At 47.9% G+C, this 20,640-nt stretch overlaps 1 protein-coding gene across 1 annotated transcript in view; it reads left to right on the forward strand.

Moving 5' to 3' along the window:
- The first annotated feature begins 409 nt into the window (after positions 1 to 409).
- Positions 410 to 20,640, forward strand: part of UBN1 (ubinuclein 1) — a 20,910-nt gene continuing 679 nt past the window's right edge. Inside the window, exons 1-16 of the mRNA XM_010147146.1 lie at positions 410 to 649; positions 2,448 to 2,534; positions 3,365 to 3,460; positions 3,594 to 3,728; positions 4,086 to 4,189; positions 4,360 to 4,798; positions 7,456 to 7,526; positions 8,777 to 8,906; positions 9,128 to 9,246; positions 9,717 to 9,845; positions 10,761 to 10,904; positions 13,921 to 13,971; positions 15,125 to 15,167; positions 15,501 to 16,724; positions 17,803 to 18,055; positions 18,372 to 18,461. Of these exons, the coding sequence (XP_010145448.1) occupies positions 410 to 649; positions 2,448 to 2,534; positions 3,365 to 3,460; positions 3,594 to 3,728; positions 4,086 to 4,189; positions 4,360 to 4,798; positions 7,456 to 7,526; positions 8,777 to 8,906; positions 9,128 to 9,246; positions 9,717 to 9,845; positions 10,761 to 10,904; positions 13,921 to 13,971; positions 15,125 to 15,167; positions 15,501 to 16,724; positions 17,803 to 18,055; positions 18,372 to 18,461 (3,355 nt within the window). The remainder of the gene's footprint in view (positions 650 to 2,447; positions 2,535 to 3,364; positions 3,461 to 3,593; positions 3,729 to 4,085; positions 4,190 to 4,359; positions 4,799 to 7,455; positions 7,527 to 8,776; positions 8,907 to 9,127; positions 9,247 to 9,716; positions 9,846 to 10,760; positions 10,905 to 13,920; positions 13,972 to 15,124; positions 15,168 to 15,500; positions 16,725 to 17,802; positions 18,056 to 18,371; positions 18,462 to 20,640) is intronic.

Here is a 20,640-nt window from a genome sequence, read left to right on the forward strand (position 1 = left end):
CCGGCCGTTACTGCTCAGGGCTGCTGGGCTGTGTCCCATCAGGTCTCGTGGGGCCGTTGGGTTTCCTCGCGGGCTGTGTTCCCTTCAGCCTTTCGAGGTGGAGCGGTACAGTGTTAAGGGAGAGACACGGGGGTGGGCAAGGTGACAGCGCGGGGGGCTGCCAACGCTGGAGGTGATTCTGGTTCGAGAATTGACTTCTGTCGTTCTTGTTCTTTAGTGACCGCAGCAAGCACTATCAGCACGGGTCTTTGTCATTTCTCGGCAAAACTTCAAAATCGACTTGTTCCACTTCCAACGTCCTCAGTTATCCTTAACCAGCCAGTGAATTCCCTGTCAGTGCAACCTGGGCAGACTTCTTCAGATGCAACGGGAACTATGCCTTGAGGACTGGTAAAACTTGCCCGTAGCCATGACAGAGCCCCACAGGGTTTCGTTCACCACTCTCCATGGTCCCCTGAGCAGCAGCTTCTTGAAGCGGTCTCGGAAAGATGATGGAGACCAGCCCCAGGACTCTGAACCACCTCCGACAACTGTTCGAATCATGCTGACTCTCTTCGAGCCAGATCACAAGCGTTGTCCGGAATTTTTCTACCCGGATCTTCTGAAGAGTTGTCAAGGGAAAGTAAAAGGTGGTTCTTCAGGAGACAAGGTAAGTGTTCTCATGGGGATTCTGTGTTGTATCTGAAGATTTCAAGGGTTTTTCCAGTGTTCTTGCTTTAATGCTGTTTTGAGAGTTGTCTGTCTGTAAGCTGTGTGGTGCTCAGAGGGTGGTCAGTTGTCCTGCAGGCAGAATGGTACCCAGGCAGCGATTCTTGTTGCTAGGTGACACTGTCTCAGTCCTTTGCCTTGGCTGTCATGTCAGAAAGGTGATGTGTTGGTGGCAGAGTGGGGGATGTAATGCTTGTTTCGTTTGGAATTGCTTGATCTAAAGGGATTTCTGATACCTGGCTTGCTAGTAGCTATGAGCAGCTCTTTTCCAAAGAGTATCAGAAGAAGAGGTGCTTCTACAGGACATGGCTGCAACTTTTTGGAGACCCTGCTCTACTAGACATGAACATTTCCACCTTAGTACTTGGTTTCTCTTCCTGTGTGGTGGACGTGGTGTTTTCAGGTGTTGCCTGACAATTCTGTTTGCCTGTTGAAACCATTTCCCAGTGTACAATGTTGTGCAAAGTTCTTCTGAACTTTGTATTATGTTTTTCTATCAAAAGAAAATTGGTTGGATTCTACTGATTTTTTTCTATTGCTCTTCAGAACTGTTTAGCAGTCAGTTGACAGTTCATGCTGCTTTTTTGTTTTGGTTTGAGGTGGGAGGAGCAGAGGCAGGTGCAGAACTGTCTGAGAGTGCACTCAAAACCTAGAGACACTCTCAGAATCACAGAATGATTTGGGTGGGAAGGGACCTTGAAAGGCCACCTGGTCCAACCCCCTTGCCATGACCAGGGACATCCTCAACAGGATCAGGTTGCTCTGAGCCTCATCCAACCTGACCATGAATGTTTCCAGGGATGGGGCATCCACAGGTTCTCTGGGCAACCTGTGCCAGTGCCTCACCACCTTCAGTGTAAACAGTTTCTTCCCTCTATCTTGTCTGAATCTTCCCTCTTATAGTTTAAAACCATTATCCCTTGTCCCATTGCTACAGGTCCTTGTAAAAAGTTTGTCCCCATCTTTCTTGTAGGCCCACTTTCAGTATTGAAAGGCTGCAATGAGGTCTCCCTGGAGCCTTTTCTTCTCCAGGCTGAACAAGCTCAATTCTCTCAGCCTGTCCCCCTAGCAGAGGTGCTCCAGTCCTTGGAGCACCTTCATGGCCTTCTCTGGACTCACTCCAAGTGGTCCATATCCTTTTCATGTTGGTGCCCCCGGAGCTGGAGACAGAACTCCAGATGGTGTCTCATGAGAGCAGACTAGAGGGAGAGAATCCTCTCCCTCGACCTGCTGGCCATGCTGCTGGTGATGCAGCCCAGGATACGGTTGGCTTTCTGGGCTGCCGGCACATATGGAGCTTCTCGCTGAGTCTCGTTGAGCACCCCCAAGTCCTTCTGAGAGCTGCTCTCAATCCCCTCATCCCCAAGCTGTATTGATACTGGGGGGTTACCCCAACCCAGGTGCAGGACCCTGCACTTGGCCTTGTTGAACCTTCGGAGGGTCGCATGGGCCCACTTCTCAAGCTTGTCCAGGTCCCTTGGGTGCCATCCCATCCTTCAGGAATGTCAACCGCACTGCTTAGCTTGCTGTCATCGGCTAACTGGCTGAGGGAACGCTCAGTCCTGCTGTCTGTGTGTCACTGGTGAGGTTATTAAGCAGCACTATACTAAATACTGCACTAAAGGTTGATTTGTCTGAGCTCCTGCCGGGATGCTCTAGTCGTGATGGGTTTAATGCATGGGGTTCTGGTGGCAGCATGACAGGTTTGATTCTGGTGGTTTTGTCTCTTATTTCTACAGAAGAAAGACCCTGCTGATCCCTTTAATGATGACGAAAAGGAAAGGCATAAGGCGGAGGCTCTTGCTAGGAAGTTTGAAGAAAAATATGTATGTTTCTGTTCTTTGTATTGCGTTATCCCTTGGAGTGGGCAATGCTGTTCAGCTCTCAACTAGTAGTATTTAATGGCCATTGGCTGTTGTGTTCCTGTTCTCCTGCAGCCTTTTATCTTGGCTGGAAGGTGTTGTTTTCTATGTTCCCTTCCTGTCTCAGGGATGTGGTCCACGAAAATAGTTCAGATACATTCTCAAATCAGATGCCAGCCTGTTTAAAGTGAATGATGTTCTCACTTATAGTGGCAGACGTCGTCATCTTAATGTAACTTATTAAATCTAATTTTCTGAAATAAAAGTAATTTCTGGGCCTTGTAGCTGTGGCATGATATAATCTGTGAAGTCTCTAAGTAGGATGCTTTTGGACAGTGAGTTGCTGTATTGCCTTGGGGTACGAATTTCACCTATTGGTCATCCTAGCGCACTGCATGTATGTTTGACGCATGTAGTACCGAGTTTGTACCGACTGTGTAGGGACTGTGGAAGAACAATCCACCTCTGCACTGGCAGAAATGTTTAAGGAGTGCAGACCCAATTCAAGTTAAAGTCTGCTGGCACGAAGTCAGCCTGTCTGGCAGGTCAGTGTTCTGTTTCATTTGGCTGCACCATTTCTGGTTCTGTATGACAAGGCCTGAAACGGGTTTTACCATATCCTGGGATTACAGTATGATGTGGCCTAATGCTGGTTTGTTTCTGCTGCTGCCGGGAGTGAAAAAAATCTCGTTCTGTTTTCTGTACTGGAGCCAATGTCAGTGTCCTGTGTCAGGAGTGTCCCTGTGGCAGTTGGAAAACAAAGATGAGCATCCTGTCAATCTTTTATTGTTTAGGGTGCCAAGAGACGTAGAAAGGACCGTATTCAGGACTTGGTTGATATGGGATATGGATACGATGAATCTGACTCCTTCATCGATAATTCTGAAGCCGTGAGTACTGGGCTGTGTGTGAGGGTGGTTCAGGGCAGCTGCCTGGGGGCTGAGCTCCATTCTCCAAGCAGCTCAGCTACAGAAGAAAGTAACAGCACTTACAGTGCCAACAGAGTGTTCTCTCTTATTCCAGTATGATGAGCTTGTTCCGGCGTCTCTTACTACGAAGTATGGAGGATTTTACATCAACTCAGGAACACTGCAGTTTCGGCAAGCGTCTGAATCTGAAGATGACTATGTTAAGGAGAAGAAGAAGAAGTGCCCCAAGGTCAGTAACCCAGCTTTTCAATACTTCTTTTGGCTGGCAGTGTCTGTTGGAGGCAGCCCCCTTTTCATAGTGCTGAAGTGAGGCAGCTGAAAGGGGAAAGAGCAGGAGCACTTGGCATCCCTTCTCCTTTATTGGTAGGGCTGTCCCTGGTACAAAAGCTAGGTGTGCTGTGAAATGCTGAAGGCAGTGTGTGTCAGAACTGCGGTGACACACGTATGGGGTTTGGGTTGATGTGTCCAGTGGGGAAGGACCCGCTCTCAACTTCCTGGGGTAGGGCCCAAAGTGACTCTGGGGGTGCAGGTCCTATTCCATGAGGAGGAGACACTTTGATTCTGACTTGGTTTTAACTCTCTCCAGAAGCGGAAGCTGAAAGATGGAGGTGAAAAACTGAAGAAGAAGAAGAAAGATGATTCTTATGACAAAGAAAAGAAATCCAAAAAGTCCAAGTTTCCAAAAACTGGGTAAGGAGGAGGAGGAGGGAATGCTTGCTTGACTCCTTGCTTCAGGGTTACAGTTTTTTCCGGGGGTTGGTGTACGTGGCTGAAGTGAACTGGGATGGAAGTGTCCTTGTCCCTTCCCGTTAGTCTCTATTAATTTCAGTTCCCTTTCCTCCTCCATACTTTGTCTACAGCTTTATGGCATTAAATGCAAGTAAGGAGAAAAAGAAGAAGAAATACTCTGGAGCTCTTAGTGTCAAGGAGATGCTGAAGAAGTTTCAGAAGGAGAAGGATGCTCAGAAGAAGAAAGATGAAGAGCAGAAAGTGGCGACTCCTTCATCAGCAGAACCTCCAGCCCCACGGGAAACGGAGGCGATGCCTGACCCTTTGCTCTCACTCTTCGGCCATGCCAGTGATAACGACCTGCTTCAGGCAGCAACGGCTATGGACACCTTAACTGACCTAGACCTGGAGCGGCTCCTCAGTGAATCCCCAGAAGGGAGTCCCTCTCCTGATGTGGAAGATGGGAACGATCCTGCAGGGATGTGCTTGGAACAGGATATCAAGCAACCGCCATCTCTGCCAGAAGGCCTGCCAGCCCCTTTGGAGAAACGCATCAAAGAACTGGCTCAGGTAGGGCAGTTTGTCGTGGGGCAGTAGGATTGTGGGTTTGCTGGTGGGGGGGACAGCTCTTCTCGGTTTGTGTGGGCTCACCCAGAGGCAGAGCACACTCCAGCAGAGAAGTTTCGCAGTGCCACATGGGATCACAACTTTGTGTCGCCCAGTTTTCTCTTATGGCCAAGTCACTTTCTTGGATACCTGGATGTCAGTGTCAAAGTCCTTGGCCTTGTTTTCTACTAAATATAACACTCAGTACCACAGCTGTCATTGTGGTTTCTTTATCTCTCTCCACGAAGCATGGACCTGATGCAAGAGGTAATTTCAAGAGTCAGTTTAACGTGAGTGAATATAAAACGTGAGCTAATGAGTCTGAAGGACAGGTTCCACCTAATAGTTTTAATGTGGTGTCATGGTCAGGACAGCACCTGAGGTGGCACGCAGTGTTCTGTATGCCAGATATGTGGGTGTCGCTGGAAAACTTTACCTGTTCCACAGCGTGAGAAAGCGTGAAAACCCCTGTAGATGGGGCTTGAGGATTTCTTACAACTGTTTCCCGTGTCGTGCAGGCAGATGTCTTGGCTGAAGCATGGGTGCAATTTGGCAGCACCCTCACTGGAGCCACAACCACTGTCAATTTGAGTTCTTTCCCATCTTTTAACATCTCAACCCTGGGGTACCGTCTAGGGAGTGGAATTTCCAGAAGGGTGATCCCACATCTTTTCACCAGTAGTTTCTCCTGCAGCTGGACTTCTGTGGGACTCACCCATCTTCTCCAAAACCCGCTTTGGGAACTGCTGTTGTGGAGAAGCAGGAAAGCGTTGGATGCTGGTAGGGATCCCTCTCCTGGCACGCCAGAGGAGTGCGCTTGCACTTCAGGCGCTGTGGGAGTTCCCTGATGGAGGGCTGTCACCATCAGCCTGTCAACAAACGCTGAGGTGTTTTGTTCCTACTGCTTGTGTTGTTTCTAAACATTGATTTTGAAAGTCGTAAACAGTGCTCTTGGACCTCTATGGTGGTGTGTGTTCTGCCTTCTGGGACACATCAGTTTAAAGCACCTCTTACTTAAGCATCTCTTACTAATTCCCATTACTAAAGATAAGCCTCTGTTAAAGATGACTGTGTTCTGAGAAATTTCAAGTGTGTGTAGTGCTGGTGAGCAGGCGGAGGAGAAGGCTAAATTGAACAAGATATTGCCACAGCTGATACCAAAGCATGGGCTCTTCATGGATACTTCTATTTGCTATCCAGGTTGTTAACAGAAAACACTGAAACAGCTGTTTCTGGACCGTATCTGGCTTAAAGGAATCTATTGCAGAGGCTCCCATGATACCAAGTTAATCATTATGTTGCTGCAAGACAGTGTAATAGCAGACTACCCATAGGTTTTCCTGCATAGATTTTCCTGCTGCTGGTCTGTGTATGTTGAAAAAAGAAACTGAGGAGGAGAAATACATGATTGAAACCTCTGGGTCACTTAGGATTTTGGGACATGACCTCTGTTGCAGGTAGGATTGAAGAGGTGTCATCCCTCTGTCTGGGAGCAAGGTCTTTTCCATCCCAGCAGGTGGGAGCATCTCCTGGGTTAAGTGGAGGCATTGTCTCTTATACTGTTTTGACCTTAACCCTTTCCTTCCTAAAGGCATTTTCCTGTTGAGGTTTCAGTCTAGCATTGAGCCTTCTCCTTTGGTGCTACCAGCTGCCTATGACCTGCTGCTGACAGAGGAATGTACACCTTCTGGGCATAAAGTAATCGCTTACCTTGAAGTGTTAACTTAGGGGATTTAAAAATCATGCCCTCCTTTCCTGGTCTCCTTTCCTATGCCAGGAATAACTAGCTTGATGTGGCACCTTGTGGTGAATCCCAGCTTTGTTTACATCCCCACTCAGAAGATACTGAAAAGCTCTTGGCAATTTTCTGCTATCTCATTCATCTTTTGGAATTATTTTCACACTGGACATATTTTTCCTGGGTGTGTTTTTTTGGGCAGTGCTGTTTGTGCTGCAGTCATAGCTCAGGAAGCTTCCTGAATGGGATTTTTTTTTTTTTTTTAAGTTTCCATGGTGTTGATTTCAAATAACATATCCCTTGTGGCTGCTATTCTTTCTGTTGGTTTCTTGGCTTAGTGTCCAGATTAGTCTATAAAGCCTGATGATAAGTATCCCTGACCCTCATTAAATGTGACTAGGATGTTCCAGGGACAAGATCTGTGCTCATATTACTCAATCTAACAGCTCTAATGTGAAGTTTAAACCATGCCCTAGAACTGTGACATTTAACTGAAGTTAAAGCCATGTTCTTCTCCCCATGGGAAGTATGCCAGGGAAGCCAGTTGACACCAAGCCATCTCCTTTGCCCCACTGAATGGAGGAATCTTCACTCCAGTGTACTCGCTGAGGTGCATTTGGACAGGAGAATCCAGAATGGGAAGGTCTGTGGGCAGGACATGGTCTTAGCAGTTCAGATGGCAGGTGAGGAGGTGTAAGAGGATTCTGTCTGTTGATTGTGGCAGCTTTTAGCCCAGCTATAGCAGTAGCAAGTGTGGATTTTGGTGGAATAAAACACTGCCTTGTTTTACAGTATTTCTGAAGTGGTTTAAAACACCCTCAATCACCTGTGCCTTTCTGTATCTGTGAACTGATGATGCCTTGTGTTATTTTCTTGTTTCCAGGCTGCCAGAGCTGCAGAGGGAGAAGGCAAACACAGATTCTTCACTCAGGATATCAACAACATCATACTGGAGTAAGTGCTGCCAGGAGAGAAGAGTGGGAAATGAGAATGTTGGGCAGAGCATTTCTGTTAAATCCAGGAGCAGGTTTAGCAGGAGCTGGGGGGGTGTCCTTACACAGGTCCTCCATGCAAAACGTGCCTAGGATAACATGAAAGTCTCCTAGAAGTGGCTTTCAGTTGAAATCTGATATATAACCGACGTAGGAGAACGTTGGAGGGGATGTATCCAGGCCTCCTGTTATCAAGATGATGCTCGTTATCCGTGTAGTTAAATTTGGTCACTAACCTGTCATCGTAGCTTGATAGAACAGTAAATCTTTCCCTGTCAGAGATGTCAGGCATGGTCTTTGCTGTTTATGTGCTATATGGAATATTTTATAACTGGGATAAGGCAGCTGTGTTCAACTGGCTTTCTGTGCACAGAAATGGAACTCCATTACTACTCTGTGTTTTTGAGTCCCCCATTATAGAATGTCAGTGTTGCTTCACGAGCTGTTGATAATGGCTTCATTCTTCTTGGAGTGCCTGGAGAAGGCTGATGAATGTGCACAGCTTTGTGATCATCGAAGTGTAATTGTACTTACACAGAGGCTTTAATTTCATTAAGGTTTATCAGGGCACTTGAAGGCAATTGCCAAAGGGCAGGTTGGGAGTCTGTTTCCCTGTTTCAAGTGGTGATTACCACCTTTCAGCATTCCAGCCCTGACTGCACTAACAGTCCTAATCTGTTGTCAGACTGATAACTTTGACCGCATTTGGAAGAGATTTAGATAGATTTGTCTGACTGCCATAGTTTAGGGGTTTTTACACTTCGTACTGACACTGAGAGGTGGCTTAAAAAGTTACATATAAAACTGTGTAGATGGGTTTGGCATACACTGACCTCTCAAACCTACTCACTGGGAAGTAAGTTCAAGCCCAAGGGATAAAGTCTGATTCTGTGTTATCCTGCGTTGGACTGCCGTAGTATCTGACATAAGCAGAGCATACCTCTCATTTCATTGCCTGAAGAAATGTGGGATAAATGAGGCTGCTGACATACTTATGTTGCTTTTCAGGGTACTCTGAAACAAGATTAAAAGGCATAGCTTGGGGTAAAGGGCTCGAGTCTGTTGATTCTAAAATCTAAAGAACCGTTGTGTAGTTTGCTTGTACTTTGTCCCTCTCTGCCTGCATCCAGCTTCCCAGGTTGCATCAGAATTGCACTGATGTTGCTTAGAGAACCCCTGCCAGATCAACATTGTGTTTGTCTTGTTCTTCAGCATAGAGCTGCAGACCCGGGAGCTGAACAGCCAGATCCGCTCAGGGGTGTACGCCCACCTGGCTGCTTTCTTCCCCTGCAGTAAGGACACTCTGGTCAAGCGTGCCCGTAAGCTTTATCTCTATGAGCAGGTGAGTGACTTTGGCAGCACAGCCCCTCTCATGTGCATGTTGCCCCGGATCTCCGGAGCACAGTTGTAGTCTGCCCAAGGTTGTGTTGTCCTCTGCTGAGTGTGGTTCAGGCAGCATGTCTGGTGGTGTGGGTTCAGAGCTGGCCAGGTCTTGACCTGCCAGATTTGGGTGTCTTAGCTAGAATCCGCCATGTGGAACCTCTGTTCTGTGCTGTGCTCTAGGGTGGACGCTTGAAGGAACCTCTGCAGAAGCTAAAGGAAGCCATTGGAAGGGCCATGCCAGAGCAGATGGCCAAGTACCAGGAGGAATGCCAAGCCCATACTCAGGCCAAGTTTGCCAAGTAAGCTCCTCATTTGCTTGTTCTGCATCTGTAGCTCTTCTCAGCAGGCTCCATGTGACTTGTAGGCTGCTCTCATGAAGTTTGCCACCTATTTTTGTTCTGTAGTCACAAACTGCCAATGGGCATTTACTGGCCTAGTTAAGCTCTGTGCGTTCTTTGTGCCATCTACGGTGATGCCAACTGCAGAAGCATTGATGAGGCCAGAACCTGGGCTTGTTTTTAGGAACATGGCAGTCTGGGACCAGTCAGGCTGCATTAGTCCGGTGGTCCCTATTACACAATATTGGGAGATCTCTTAACCTTGAGCTCTTAGCTCAGCTTGCACCGTAAGCAAGAGATTTAGACCCTCTTCCTGTATGTGTGTTATTGTTGACTATTGAGACCTCTGAACAGTCTTCTTCAGAGACACTTAATGCTGTCTTTGAATCTCCAAGACAATGACTTCCACATTATCTCTGTCTCCATTGTAGGATGCTGGAAGAGGAAAAGGACAAAGAGCAGCGAGATCGAGTTTGTTCTGACGATGAGGAGGATGAAGAAAAGGGAGGGAAGCGCATTGCGGGACCACGAAAGAAATTTCAATGGAATGATGAAATCAGGTTTGCATAGTACAGATATTAAGTGAACTTGTGAGTTGTCTTATTCTGTGCAGTTGGAAATGAAACGTTTTGGTATTTGTATCTTGTTTTCAGAGCAGCGCTGATCATCTGTAGTAACTGTCAGCGTGGAGGTTTGTGTCAGACTGTGCTGTTTATGGCAGCCACGGTTGCATTTACTAAATCTCACCCTTGTATACACTGCAGAACTAAGCACAGGCCATCTCTGAGAGAAGTGCTAAGGAGCCTCTGTGCAGAGGCCAAAAGAGAGGGACAGATCTTTGGGAAAAGAAGGAACTCTGCTGAATTGCTGAAACCCTACAGACTAGACTCTTAACAAGACCAGATTTATGGTTGTGAAAGCAGCTGAACCTGATGGGGGTTGCTGCATCTGGCACCCAGGGGTTTGACAAAAAAACAGAGTGCTGAGTGAAGGGGAGAGTGATGATGGGGAAAATGAGAATCAATCCTGCTGTCTTTTGCATCTTGCCCTGTAACAAATTGGGGTGCTGCTTCGTAGATGCCTGATTCATTGAGAACACAGCCAGCTTCACTTCCTGCCTTCTTATTGCCTCGCAGCACGAAGGTCTGCAGAGAGGTTCGGTTCTGCGGTTGTTAACGAACCCTGTAATTCTGGCACTGGTTTACTACCTCTGCTGTTTCAGGAGGTTAAAATGGGAAGGGGTAGCAAGGCTTTTCTCCCCTGGCACCTCAGTATGTGTGCACACACAGAGTGAGGAACGTGCCCTTCCCTTCCTCTTTCTTGTGGAGGCAGTGCAAGGTTGGTTTTATTGGCAAGGTGTTATGCAGAGCCAGGGCATGTCTTGGTGTATTTATCCAGCCCTGGATAAACAGAATGACCTCCAACTGGGGAAAGTTAACCCATGTAACTGTATTTGAAATCTTCCTGTTCTTCAGGGAGCTGCTTTGCCACTTGGTGAAGATTAAGTTGGATGGTTATGACCTTGACAAGAATAAGTCTCAGTCTCTAGAGGATTTTGTGAAGACCTTCCTAGATGGAGAGGTGAAGCCCCTTTGGCCAAAAGGCTGGATGCAGGCCAGGTGAGCAAGAATCAAGTTGTACTGAAGGGATTCCTTGTCCTGAGGGACGTTGGAAGGTCATTAGTCCTACCCCTGCTCAAAGAATGGCTAGCTTCCAAGTTAGATCAGAGCGCTCAGGGCCTTGTCCTGTGGAGATTTAGAAATCTCCAAGGGTGGAGATTACCACAGCATCTCTGGGCCCCTGTGCCGGTACTTAATCACTCTTCATAAAATCATTTCTCCTTATTTCCAGTCAGAATTCCCCTTGCCCCACTGAACTGAATATTCCCTCTTTTTGCTTTTTACTGTGCACCTCTGAGAATGGTCTGGCTCCACCTTCTTTGTGGCTCCCTGCCCCTCCCTGACTCTTTAGGTAGTGGAAGAACTGCTGTTAGATCCCTCCTTGGTCTTCTCATTTTCCAGGCTAAGGAAACCCAGCTCCCTCCACCTCTCCTTGTACGTCACGTGTCCCTGTTCCTCAGCCATCTCAGTGGCTCTGGACTGTCTCCAGTTTGCTGACATCTCTCTTGTGTTGTGGGGACTCTGCAACTGGATAATGCATCCAGGTGTGACCTCACAAGTGCTAAACAGAGGGGAATAAGTACTTGAACTGCTGGCTGTGCTCTTGCCCGTGCAGTTAGCTCTCTGCAGTGCACCCTTGCAGCAGTGACTCGTGTTCAGCTTGTCTACCAGGACCCCCATGCCCTTTTCTGCACGGCTGCTACATAGCCAGTTGGCCCCCAGCCTGTGTTGCTGCATGAGGTTATTCCATCCTGGCTGCAGGACTTTGCGTTTGTCTTGTTGAACTTCACAAGGTTCGTGCTGACCCCTTTCTCCAGCCTGTCCAGCTCCCTGGGAATGGCAGCCCTACCCTCCAACATGGTTTGCCCCCTGCCTCTGTTTTCATATCGCTCTCCAGTGTACTGAGAGCGCAGCCCGTGCTGTCATTGGGGTTGTAAATGACAATGTTGAGTAGTCTTGGTTGACCTGTGTTGACCTCTGATGGATGCCTCCAGCAGAGACCAGTTACAAGGTAGAACTGGGAGTGAGGGAGGCTGACTGGCTTGTGGTTTCTTGAATCTGTGTTACAAAGGATCACTGTAAATCACAAAGGAATCTGTAATCACAAAGGACGCATTTTTCAGACACTTTGGGAAGTCTTCCCTAAACCCTAGAGTATTTCCAAAAGAAAGCAAAGCAGAAAGGTTTAGGGACTTTGGACTTGCACTAGACACATTGGAGAGCAGAATAAGTAGGAATTGGATGTGGTTTTCTTTACCCTATCTGGTGTCTTCACTGCTGTTTCCTGCTCTTCCATGCCCTCTATCATCCATGCCATTGGGCCAGCAGTTGCAGGGAGCCATACAAATTGCAGAGGGTCGTTCTGCTGGGACTGTCATCAGCTTCTGGCCTGCTTTGTTTTGCTCAGTACTTTTAAAGACGGGACAGCTGTACAGTCCTACTGCTGGAATCTCTGTCCCTTTGCATTTAAAGAGCTGGGCAGTGCTGTCTTCTCTCTGCTGAATTTGCTTTTTGGGGTTCTTGGGGGATAAAGGAAGAAGTAGTGATCAGTTCTTAAGAGCAGTAAGTGTGAGTAGCATGTTGCAGATCCTTTTGGAAAAGTCTGTGGCCATTTATTGCAGTTGCATGTGGACGTGGGGTACAGTAACATGCATGGTTTTAGTGTGTGGGAGCTGAATGATGGCATTAAGTGCAGATTCCTACTTAGTTAATGAAGTTATTACCAGCTTGGGAGTCTTAGCTTGCCAAGTTTTAAAAATTCTTTTCTTTGAATAAAAGGAAATTAAAGTCTTTTCCCCCTAGTTTGTAGGTGAAACCTTTTGGGCATACAGATATTCACCTGACACTTGGTGTGGGAAGCCTTTCCGCTGAAGTTAACTACAGAATGACTGACTGAAAGTGGTTTTCCTGGTTGCTTTCCAGTGGCTCAAGGACAGTGGTTTCTCCTGCTGGGACTTGATGGCGTTGGACTTGATGATCCTCTTGGGTCCCTTCCAAATCGAGATATTTTATGATTCTATGACTTTGTGGTTTGAAGACAGAGGGTAGGCTGGCAACCACACAGAAAGGTAGAGGAGGGATTGGCATCATTAGAACTGTAACCAATTCAGCTCGATTCACTGTCATCGTGGTCACAGAAGTTCATCTTTAAGAGGGACTTGAAGATGGACAAAGTAGCAACTTCATGTGTGAGTTCAGAGAGGCCCTGCAGGGGTTCTGTTTTCTCAGGTAGCACTAAAAGGCGATTAACAGAATGTAAGGTTAAAATAAGTTTCCTTTTTAAAAGAAAAAGGATGACAAAAGTCTTTGTCAGGCTGTTAACAGCAGGCAGGAAGCGTATTCCATATGCCAGTACCGGCGGTGTGTTTCTAAGCTCCTGACCCTGGCACCTGAGGTGGCAGCTGAGCGGCAGCTGATTTAGGTGAAACAGTGTTTGTGTGAGGTTCTGCTTTACTCAGCCTCGGCAGTTTTGGATGAAGCTCTGTTTATTGGTTGTGGTTGGTCAGTTGTTACGGAAATGGTTGTGCTGGTTTAAGAAGTCACCCCAGCTGTTTGCTGGCGGAGGTGGCAGCAGAGACACGCAGTGTGCGAAGGCTTCTCATCCGTACTGAGGCAGGGGATGGTAACCTTTCTCTCTTGAAGTTGGCGAAGAGCTCTTTTATGATCTGCCAGCTCTTAGATGATCCGTGGCAGCAGTAACACCCAGCTTGAATGAACGTACTGCCTCTCCAGTTGGCTGTCAGCTTTTTAAGCTGGCAGAGCTTTGTCCTTACTTATTGTCCAACAACTGCCTTAACGGCCTTTCCAGTGCCGACAAGCAAAGCTCCCCGGAGAGGGAATTGTATGGGGGAGCTCAGCAGGATTTTCCTGGAAAAGGGATGAATATTTGTTTGCTCTCTATGGTTTTAATTTCACTAAGTCCCCTGCTGTACTGTGCAGCCATGCCTCCAGTGATCCCAGCTGCTCTACTGGGTCTTGCTGGATATCACTTCTCATTGCTCTCTTCCCTTCTTAGGACACTGTTTAAGGAGAGCAGGCGTGTACACGGACACCTCACATCAGTCCTGTGAGTATCGCACAGCATTCCTTTGGAATGATAACTGGTGAACTCCGTTCCCTGGGGCCTGGGTGGATCGTGCAGGAGCACCTGAGCCTGTTTGGCTCCCGTCGGATAGTTTGGCGCTACTTCTCTGGGGAGGTCTAGGGAGAGCAGCTGTCTGTGTGTGACATCTCCCAGCCACAGCCTTCCTGAGTTGCTTTAGCCTTACAGTAAGCTCAAAGATAGGAACTTTGAAGCCAGGTTGCCTGACTGGAGTCAGGCCTCTGTGCTAGTCCCTGGGAGGCAGATTGAGGTAAAAGGGAGTGTGATGCCAGCACTGTGATTATCGCTACCTGTTCAGTTGGTCCTTGCTGGATTCTGGATTCCCTCTTTCTTGTTGCCTGGTTAAAGCAGGGGTACAGTGAGCTCAAGCCAGTGAAGGTGGGTGCAACAGGCTTGTGGGTGACAAACCAAGAGAGCCGTTGGAATCCAGCTGGGCAGGTGCTTCAATGCCAAAGGGTCTCGTGGATCTTGCTGGCATCTGTAATAGATGATACGGATGTAGGCTGATGTCTGTTTGACAGACGGTCCTGTTCTTGGCACTGGATGAGAGAGGGGAAGTGTGAGAAAGAGTATGAAATAGAGCATAGTCATCCTTCCCTGAGCCATACTGTTCCAGCAGTTCAGGGATGTCTTGTGCCACAGGTAGCATCTGACCAGACCAAATGGTCTATTTTCCATGAATTTGGCAGATGCTTTTGCATCCTTAACTTCTTCTGGGAACCTAAAACAAATGTGTAACTTCTCCAAAGCAGCCTGTGTATCAGTTTCTCTCTGGGTATTGCTCCAGTTAGGTCAGCAGCGGGTTCCTGTAGCAGCTCCTGGCCCTGCAGCTGGTGCAGGATGTGTCTGTTGAGTGCTTTCACTGCTCTGCTACCATTTCAAGACTCTGCTCCGCTCCCTAATTCATTCCCCTGTGTGGGAGTTGGGGCTTCCTAGAGCAGTAACCAAATGTCATATGGTTTTGAATCCTAGCAACCTGAGATGCTGCCTCTGTTCCCTTGGTTCTTTGCAAAAGACTCAGTGGATCATCATTAACAGGGTCCAAGTGTGCTCCCTAATTGGGTGCTTCCCTGAGGGCATTCAGTGAGCTGTGTTTCTTTTGTCTCCCTCAAAACAGGGCAAAGAAGAAAGTTATAGCTCCTACTAAGATAAAAGTGAAGGTGAGTTCATTGTTTTCTGGTTCTCATGGTTGATGTACACCAAGAGTCAAGTGTCTGCTGTCTTAAATCCTATATTTGAGCCTTGTATCTATACACTAGTTACAAGGAAGTTGTGCTGTGAAATAGCTCTAGACAGTATTGGCCTTGAAAGAAACCAACTACAACAGCAACTAAAACTGATGGCAGCAGCAGTTGGGAGGGAATTGTGGGGGCAGCAGGCACGGAACATGCCTATTCTGCCTTTTATCCCCAAATTGGGACCCTTCCCTTCCTTTTTCAGCAGTAAACCCTACCTCTGTTCTGACTCTGCCTTCTCTTGTGATTTTGTTCCAGGAACCTTCCTGCAAGCCAGATAAAAAGACGTTGGTTTCTGTTCCTTCGATGCACTCAAGCAGCACCTTAGCTCTGTCTTCAGAGCCCCAGGGAGGGGCTGTGGGCATCAATGCCCAAACCAGAGAACTCCTGTCCCTTGGGGCAGCCCAAGCAGCCAGCAGCACTGGCACTCCTGCTGCCTTCATGGATGACTCCTTGGATGAGGACTTAATTCATAATCCCACTTCCTCCCTCGAAGCAGTCTCTAAGGAGCTGGCTGTGCTGAACAGAGTGGGAGGGAGCCCTGACTTTACTCTTCCTGGAGCCCCAAAAGCTCCACCAGAAAAAATCCCAACTCTTACATCCTCAGAGGAGAAGAGGACACTTCCAAAGACCAACCCTTCCCCTGCATCATCCTCTGGTTCCCTCCAGTCTCCTCTAAATTTTCTGGCTGAGCAAGCCCTGGCATTGGGCCAGTCTTCTCAAGACAAAAAGACAGAGAACTCTAATTACAAAGAGCTCTCCTGCCAAGCCTCCCCCAGCAAAATCCTTCCTGATACACACCAGGCTAAACAGAAACACCACAGCCTGGTCCGGCCAAGCCATGGGCCTCAGACCTCCAACCCAGTGCCGGGTTCTCAGGTGAAGGTCTTTCACTCAGGCAGCCAGCTACAGAAAACTTTCACCTCCCCAGCTCCGTTTGTCAAACTACAGAATCCCAAGTCCTCCTCCCCACTGCCCCAGCGCTCCCTCCTCCAGCAGGTCAAGTCATCAACCAAAGCTCAGACCTTCCATTCCTCTGCGTCACCAAGCAGCACCCAAAACTCTGGCAGCTCCCACAAGAGCCCAGGCTCATCCTCGTCATCTCTCAGCTACACAGGAAAGCACTCAAGTGGCTCTAGCTCTTCAGGACAATCTTACAAATCGCCCTTCATTTCTGGTTCCCTCTCTAAGCATGGCGCTTCTTCCAGCAGCGCCTCATCTGGAGCTTCTGCAAACCAGGGCTGCTCCTCTGGGAGCTTGCTGCCCAGCGTGCAGACCCCTTCCTCAGGCCAGGCGTCCAGTCGCCCGGCCTCAAGCTCCTCAGTGAAGAAGACACCTGTTTCACAGAAGCTGACTCTGGTGGCACCTCCAGGGGGTTCAAATGGAGATTCTAGCGGGGGCACTCAAGGAGTAGCCAAATTGCTGACTTCCTCCCTAAAGCCAGCTGTCGTTAGCAGCACTGCATCTTCTACCTCTGTGCCGGTAAGTAGGGGGTTGCTGGCCTAGCCTGCAACCAGGAAAGCAAACTACCTTCCAGATTGCAATTTTTGGATAGGCTGTGTGGTGTTCTTGCCCTGACTTTTTGAGTTTTGGGGACAGTAGGTATTGTTAATTAGATCTGCAAACTTGGCGTTCCTTAAATTATCGCAAGTAATTTCACTCTTATTGCCACTTTTTTCCACAACTGACCTATAGAATAAATTACCTATGATATAAACTCAAAGCACCTGTCCAGCTTGCTGTGGGGGTTATCTGTTCACTTTCTCTTGCTCGACGATTACTCCCATATGCCACTGGAGTGATGTTTGGAATCGAGCTTACTGACACACTCTGGAATTCAGGGTCTGGGTTCATTGGGATATGATGTCTCACAAAGGATTCCTGGGTTAGCTCTACAGACTTGTATTATTCAGCTATTGTATTTAATGGTATAAGTACCTTAATTTTCATCTGTAGCAAAAAAGTAATTGTTCCTAACGCTGTTGTATTGATTTGTTGACTGCTCATACCTGCTGCCTTTTGTGGCACGTGGAAAGAGCTGGGCAGTTACATGCATATATTTAAATGGGCCTGATGTATTGCTCAGCCCGTGTACCTTCTCTGTTGCTGAGACAGAGAGCTGAAAAGCATTCCCCAGCAGTTTCTCTCTCCATGGGAGAGATCTCAAATAACATTCTTGGGCACCAACAAACCTTGGTGCCTGGAGTTGTCAGCAGCAATATGCTTCTGGAAGTGAGTAGGAAGCTTCCTCCCTGGAACCTGCAGGCAGTGTGTGAGCTTTTCCTCTGTCTAATGGAGACGCGGTTCCAGAGTAAGGGAACAATGGAGTGAAGTCCAGCTTGGTCACATTTAGAAGAGCATAGCATCCAGCAGTTGGATTGCCACTGTCCTGGGCACCTCCAGATGATCTGGGGAGTTGGCAGCTCTTGGTCGCTGACTGGGAGGGTGATTCTTATAAGGAGGAATGCTTGAGCACTCTGTGTTTTGCCGTTTTTTAAGTGTGAATGATGCTATGCCTTTGTTTTCCTACTCCTGAATGACCTTTTCTGTTGCTTTTCAGAAAGGAACTAGTGGACCTGTGCTGCTAACGAGTTCTTCCTCCTTAAGTGTACTGGCTCCATCCTACAAGTCCAGCAGTCCAAAACTGCCAGCTGCCCTGAGCTCCACCCCATTAAGTATTATCTCTCCCATTCATTCCTTCCCTCTTCATGTCATCTCCTTCAGTTCAGACTCCTCCCCAAAAGCAGGAGTATCAAAGGATGCAATAGTTACGGGACCTGCTCCAGGAACTTTCCACCACGGCCTTGGCCACAGTGAGTGTCCTTCCTGGTCAAACGTGTGTCTGTGTTACTTCTGCCTGTGCTGTCAAATAACGAGAACACTGATGCTCTGCTGTGTTAACCCGTTGCAGACCAACCCATCTCTCCTGCTGTTGCTTCATGCACTTTTATCTCCAGTGGTTGCATTTGGAGAACCTTGGGCACATCCCTGTAGCTAGCCCAGAAGTCCCAGTAGCAGGAAGCTGAGCGATAGGCTAGCTGTGGCAGCTCTTCTGCTTGTTTCTGTCTTCGATGTGTATTTGTTCTTTTTTTTTTTTTTCCCCTCTCCTTTCTTTGTTTTTCTCTCTAGGTCTTCTAGCTGGCTTGCACTCCAGCCCCCACCATGCAGCGCCACTCCCACATTCTGCCCTGTCCACTCATTTACCACAAAGTTTGCCAGGTAACTTGTCAGACGCTTGTGTTTGTCTTCTGCTTCGTGAGTTGTCCTTTATCTCAGCAGATACTCGCTCTAGGGGTGAAAGCAAACTGGGTGTCTGTGTTGTCCAGTCAGTGTGGTCGTGGCTAAGCCCTGCAGCCTCCCTGAGGTACTGAGCGAGGTGTAGCCCTCTGTGTCCTTCACTGGTTAGCCAGGGCAGACTTGTGTCTTTCTGGAATGATGAGCCCTCGGTGCTTACAGCAGGTGTTGGTTCCTGGAGGTACTCCGCTTTCCTGCTCATGTCGTGGTGAAGAATTATCCTGCTAGGATTAAAACTGCATGTTTATGCACAGTCTGCCAGGACTGGTCAGGAGTGAACGCTCTGGCTCTGTAGAGTTTTGTTACTGGAGACCTATATAAAATGTGTCAGACCAGAATGTCTTGCGCCTGTGCACTGAGCTAATTGCTTACATCTCCTTCACGACAAGCTTGTGATGTAAATGGAAGCTGCTTTACTCGGTGTTGACAACATGATCATTTTGCGGTTAAGCCTGTGCCCACCCCAGTTTGATGCCTGCAGAAGAGGTTTCCAAAGAACACCACCTCTGCCCCTAAAGGGAGTCCTGACTGGGTGGCTGGAAGCGTGTGTAAATATGGTAGCACTGTGGAGGAAGGAGAGGAGTAAGGGAGATCCATGCAGCATTCCAGAAAAACTGAGATGGAGGGCCAGGAGATTGGGCTTTACCTGCTTCAGGGAGTTGCTTATCCCATTGGTAATTGCTATTTCTGCTTTCTTGATCAAGTGGTTTTTAGCACTTCAGTGTTTTTAACTTCTTTTGCTGAAGTTTGAGGTGGGTTGTTAGGCTGCTGCAACGCGGTGGAGCAGAAGAAGTTGCTGGCAGCAATTGCTGGTGTGAGAGACCCTTCCTTCCTGTTCGTAAACTCGCTGTTACTGGAGAGGGAGATGTTTGATTTCAGTTTGAACGTGAGCTGTAAGACGTTTTCTGTGTCACTGAGGACTTCTCTGTCCTGTTATATGAGGGAATTAGGAGAGTTTACTTCACTTGCTTAAGGGGCTTATAATGAAAGGATTTTTTGATGGACTGCTGCTCTTCAGCAGAGTAGACAAAAGCTGACCACTGAGACACTTCAGCAGGGACCCGCTTTCTCCCAAGAGATTGGAAATGGTGCTTAGTGCTGTCATCTCTGGGAGTATTATCAATCGTGGTGCTTTGTAGATGAACACAGCAGATATTTAAGTCACCACCATAATCTTAAAATGTATTAATTTGTTTTGTGGTGTGCACTATGGTTGACTGTGTGAGCAGATGGCCTGAGCTGCATTGCTCTGTCTGAACGCTGCAAGGACTCTGGTGTGTTGAGAGGTTGCTGCAAATGCAAAGAAATGTTCTTGTCTTAAATGCAAGCACTCACACCAGCATTCCTCAAAAAACATTTGAGCAAGAAGCATCCAGTGCTCGCTCGTGTGTTGGCACTGCTGCGTTTGCTGGTGGAGGTGCCTGCGTGCTGGTGCTGTGGCGATGGCTCTGACTGCTTGCTTGAGAAGTGTGACCTGCTGCAACCAATCTCTTCCATGGAATGAACTGTCCTTGTCTTGGAGAAGAAGCTGTTGCTCTGCTGCTCAGTGCCACTGCTGCTTAACTACACACCTCAGCATACCCATTTGCTCATCCCAGTCTGATGGTAGTTTTAATTGCTCCTGGAAAACCTTTTGCTTCCTTTAAACTTCCTTTCTTTTTCTCTCTCCAGTGCATTTTCTCTTTTCCTTCCACATCTGTTCCTTTCTGTTACTTCAGTGGTTAGATTCTTATGATTCCTGTTGCTATCAGTGGGCACCTAAAGCCTTCATTACAGGGTGAAGGTGTTCTTTCAAACCACCTTTAGAAGCAAGGCAGCAAGGACCATGTATTTCTGGTGTCCTAGATGGGGAGACGTGGTTTTTAGAGAAGGGCATAGGCTAGCTATAGCCATGACCAGCAGTGTGAATCTGTGCTGTGGGGCATTTGCTGGGAGGCCACAGGAGACCCTCAGTGCTCCTTGTGACCCTTACTGGGGTACAGAGGCAGGGCTGTTCCAGCTGTGAGACGGGGGGACTCAGGGACGAGGGACTGGAAAGCTGCCTGGTGGGAAAGGACCTGGGGGGGGTTGGTCGACAGCAGCTGAATATAAGCGGGGATGTGCC

The sequence above is a fragment of the Eurypyga helias genome, unplaced genomic scaffold, assembly GCF_000690775.1.
Source record: "Eurypyga helias isolate BGI_N326 unplaced genomic scaffold, ASM69077v1 scaffold8592, whole genome shotgun sequence".
Lineage (NCBI taxonomy): Eukaryota > Metazoa > Chordata > Aves > Eurypygiformes > Eurypygidae > Eurypyga > Eurypyga helias.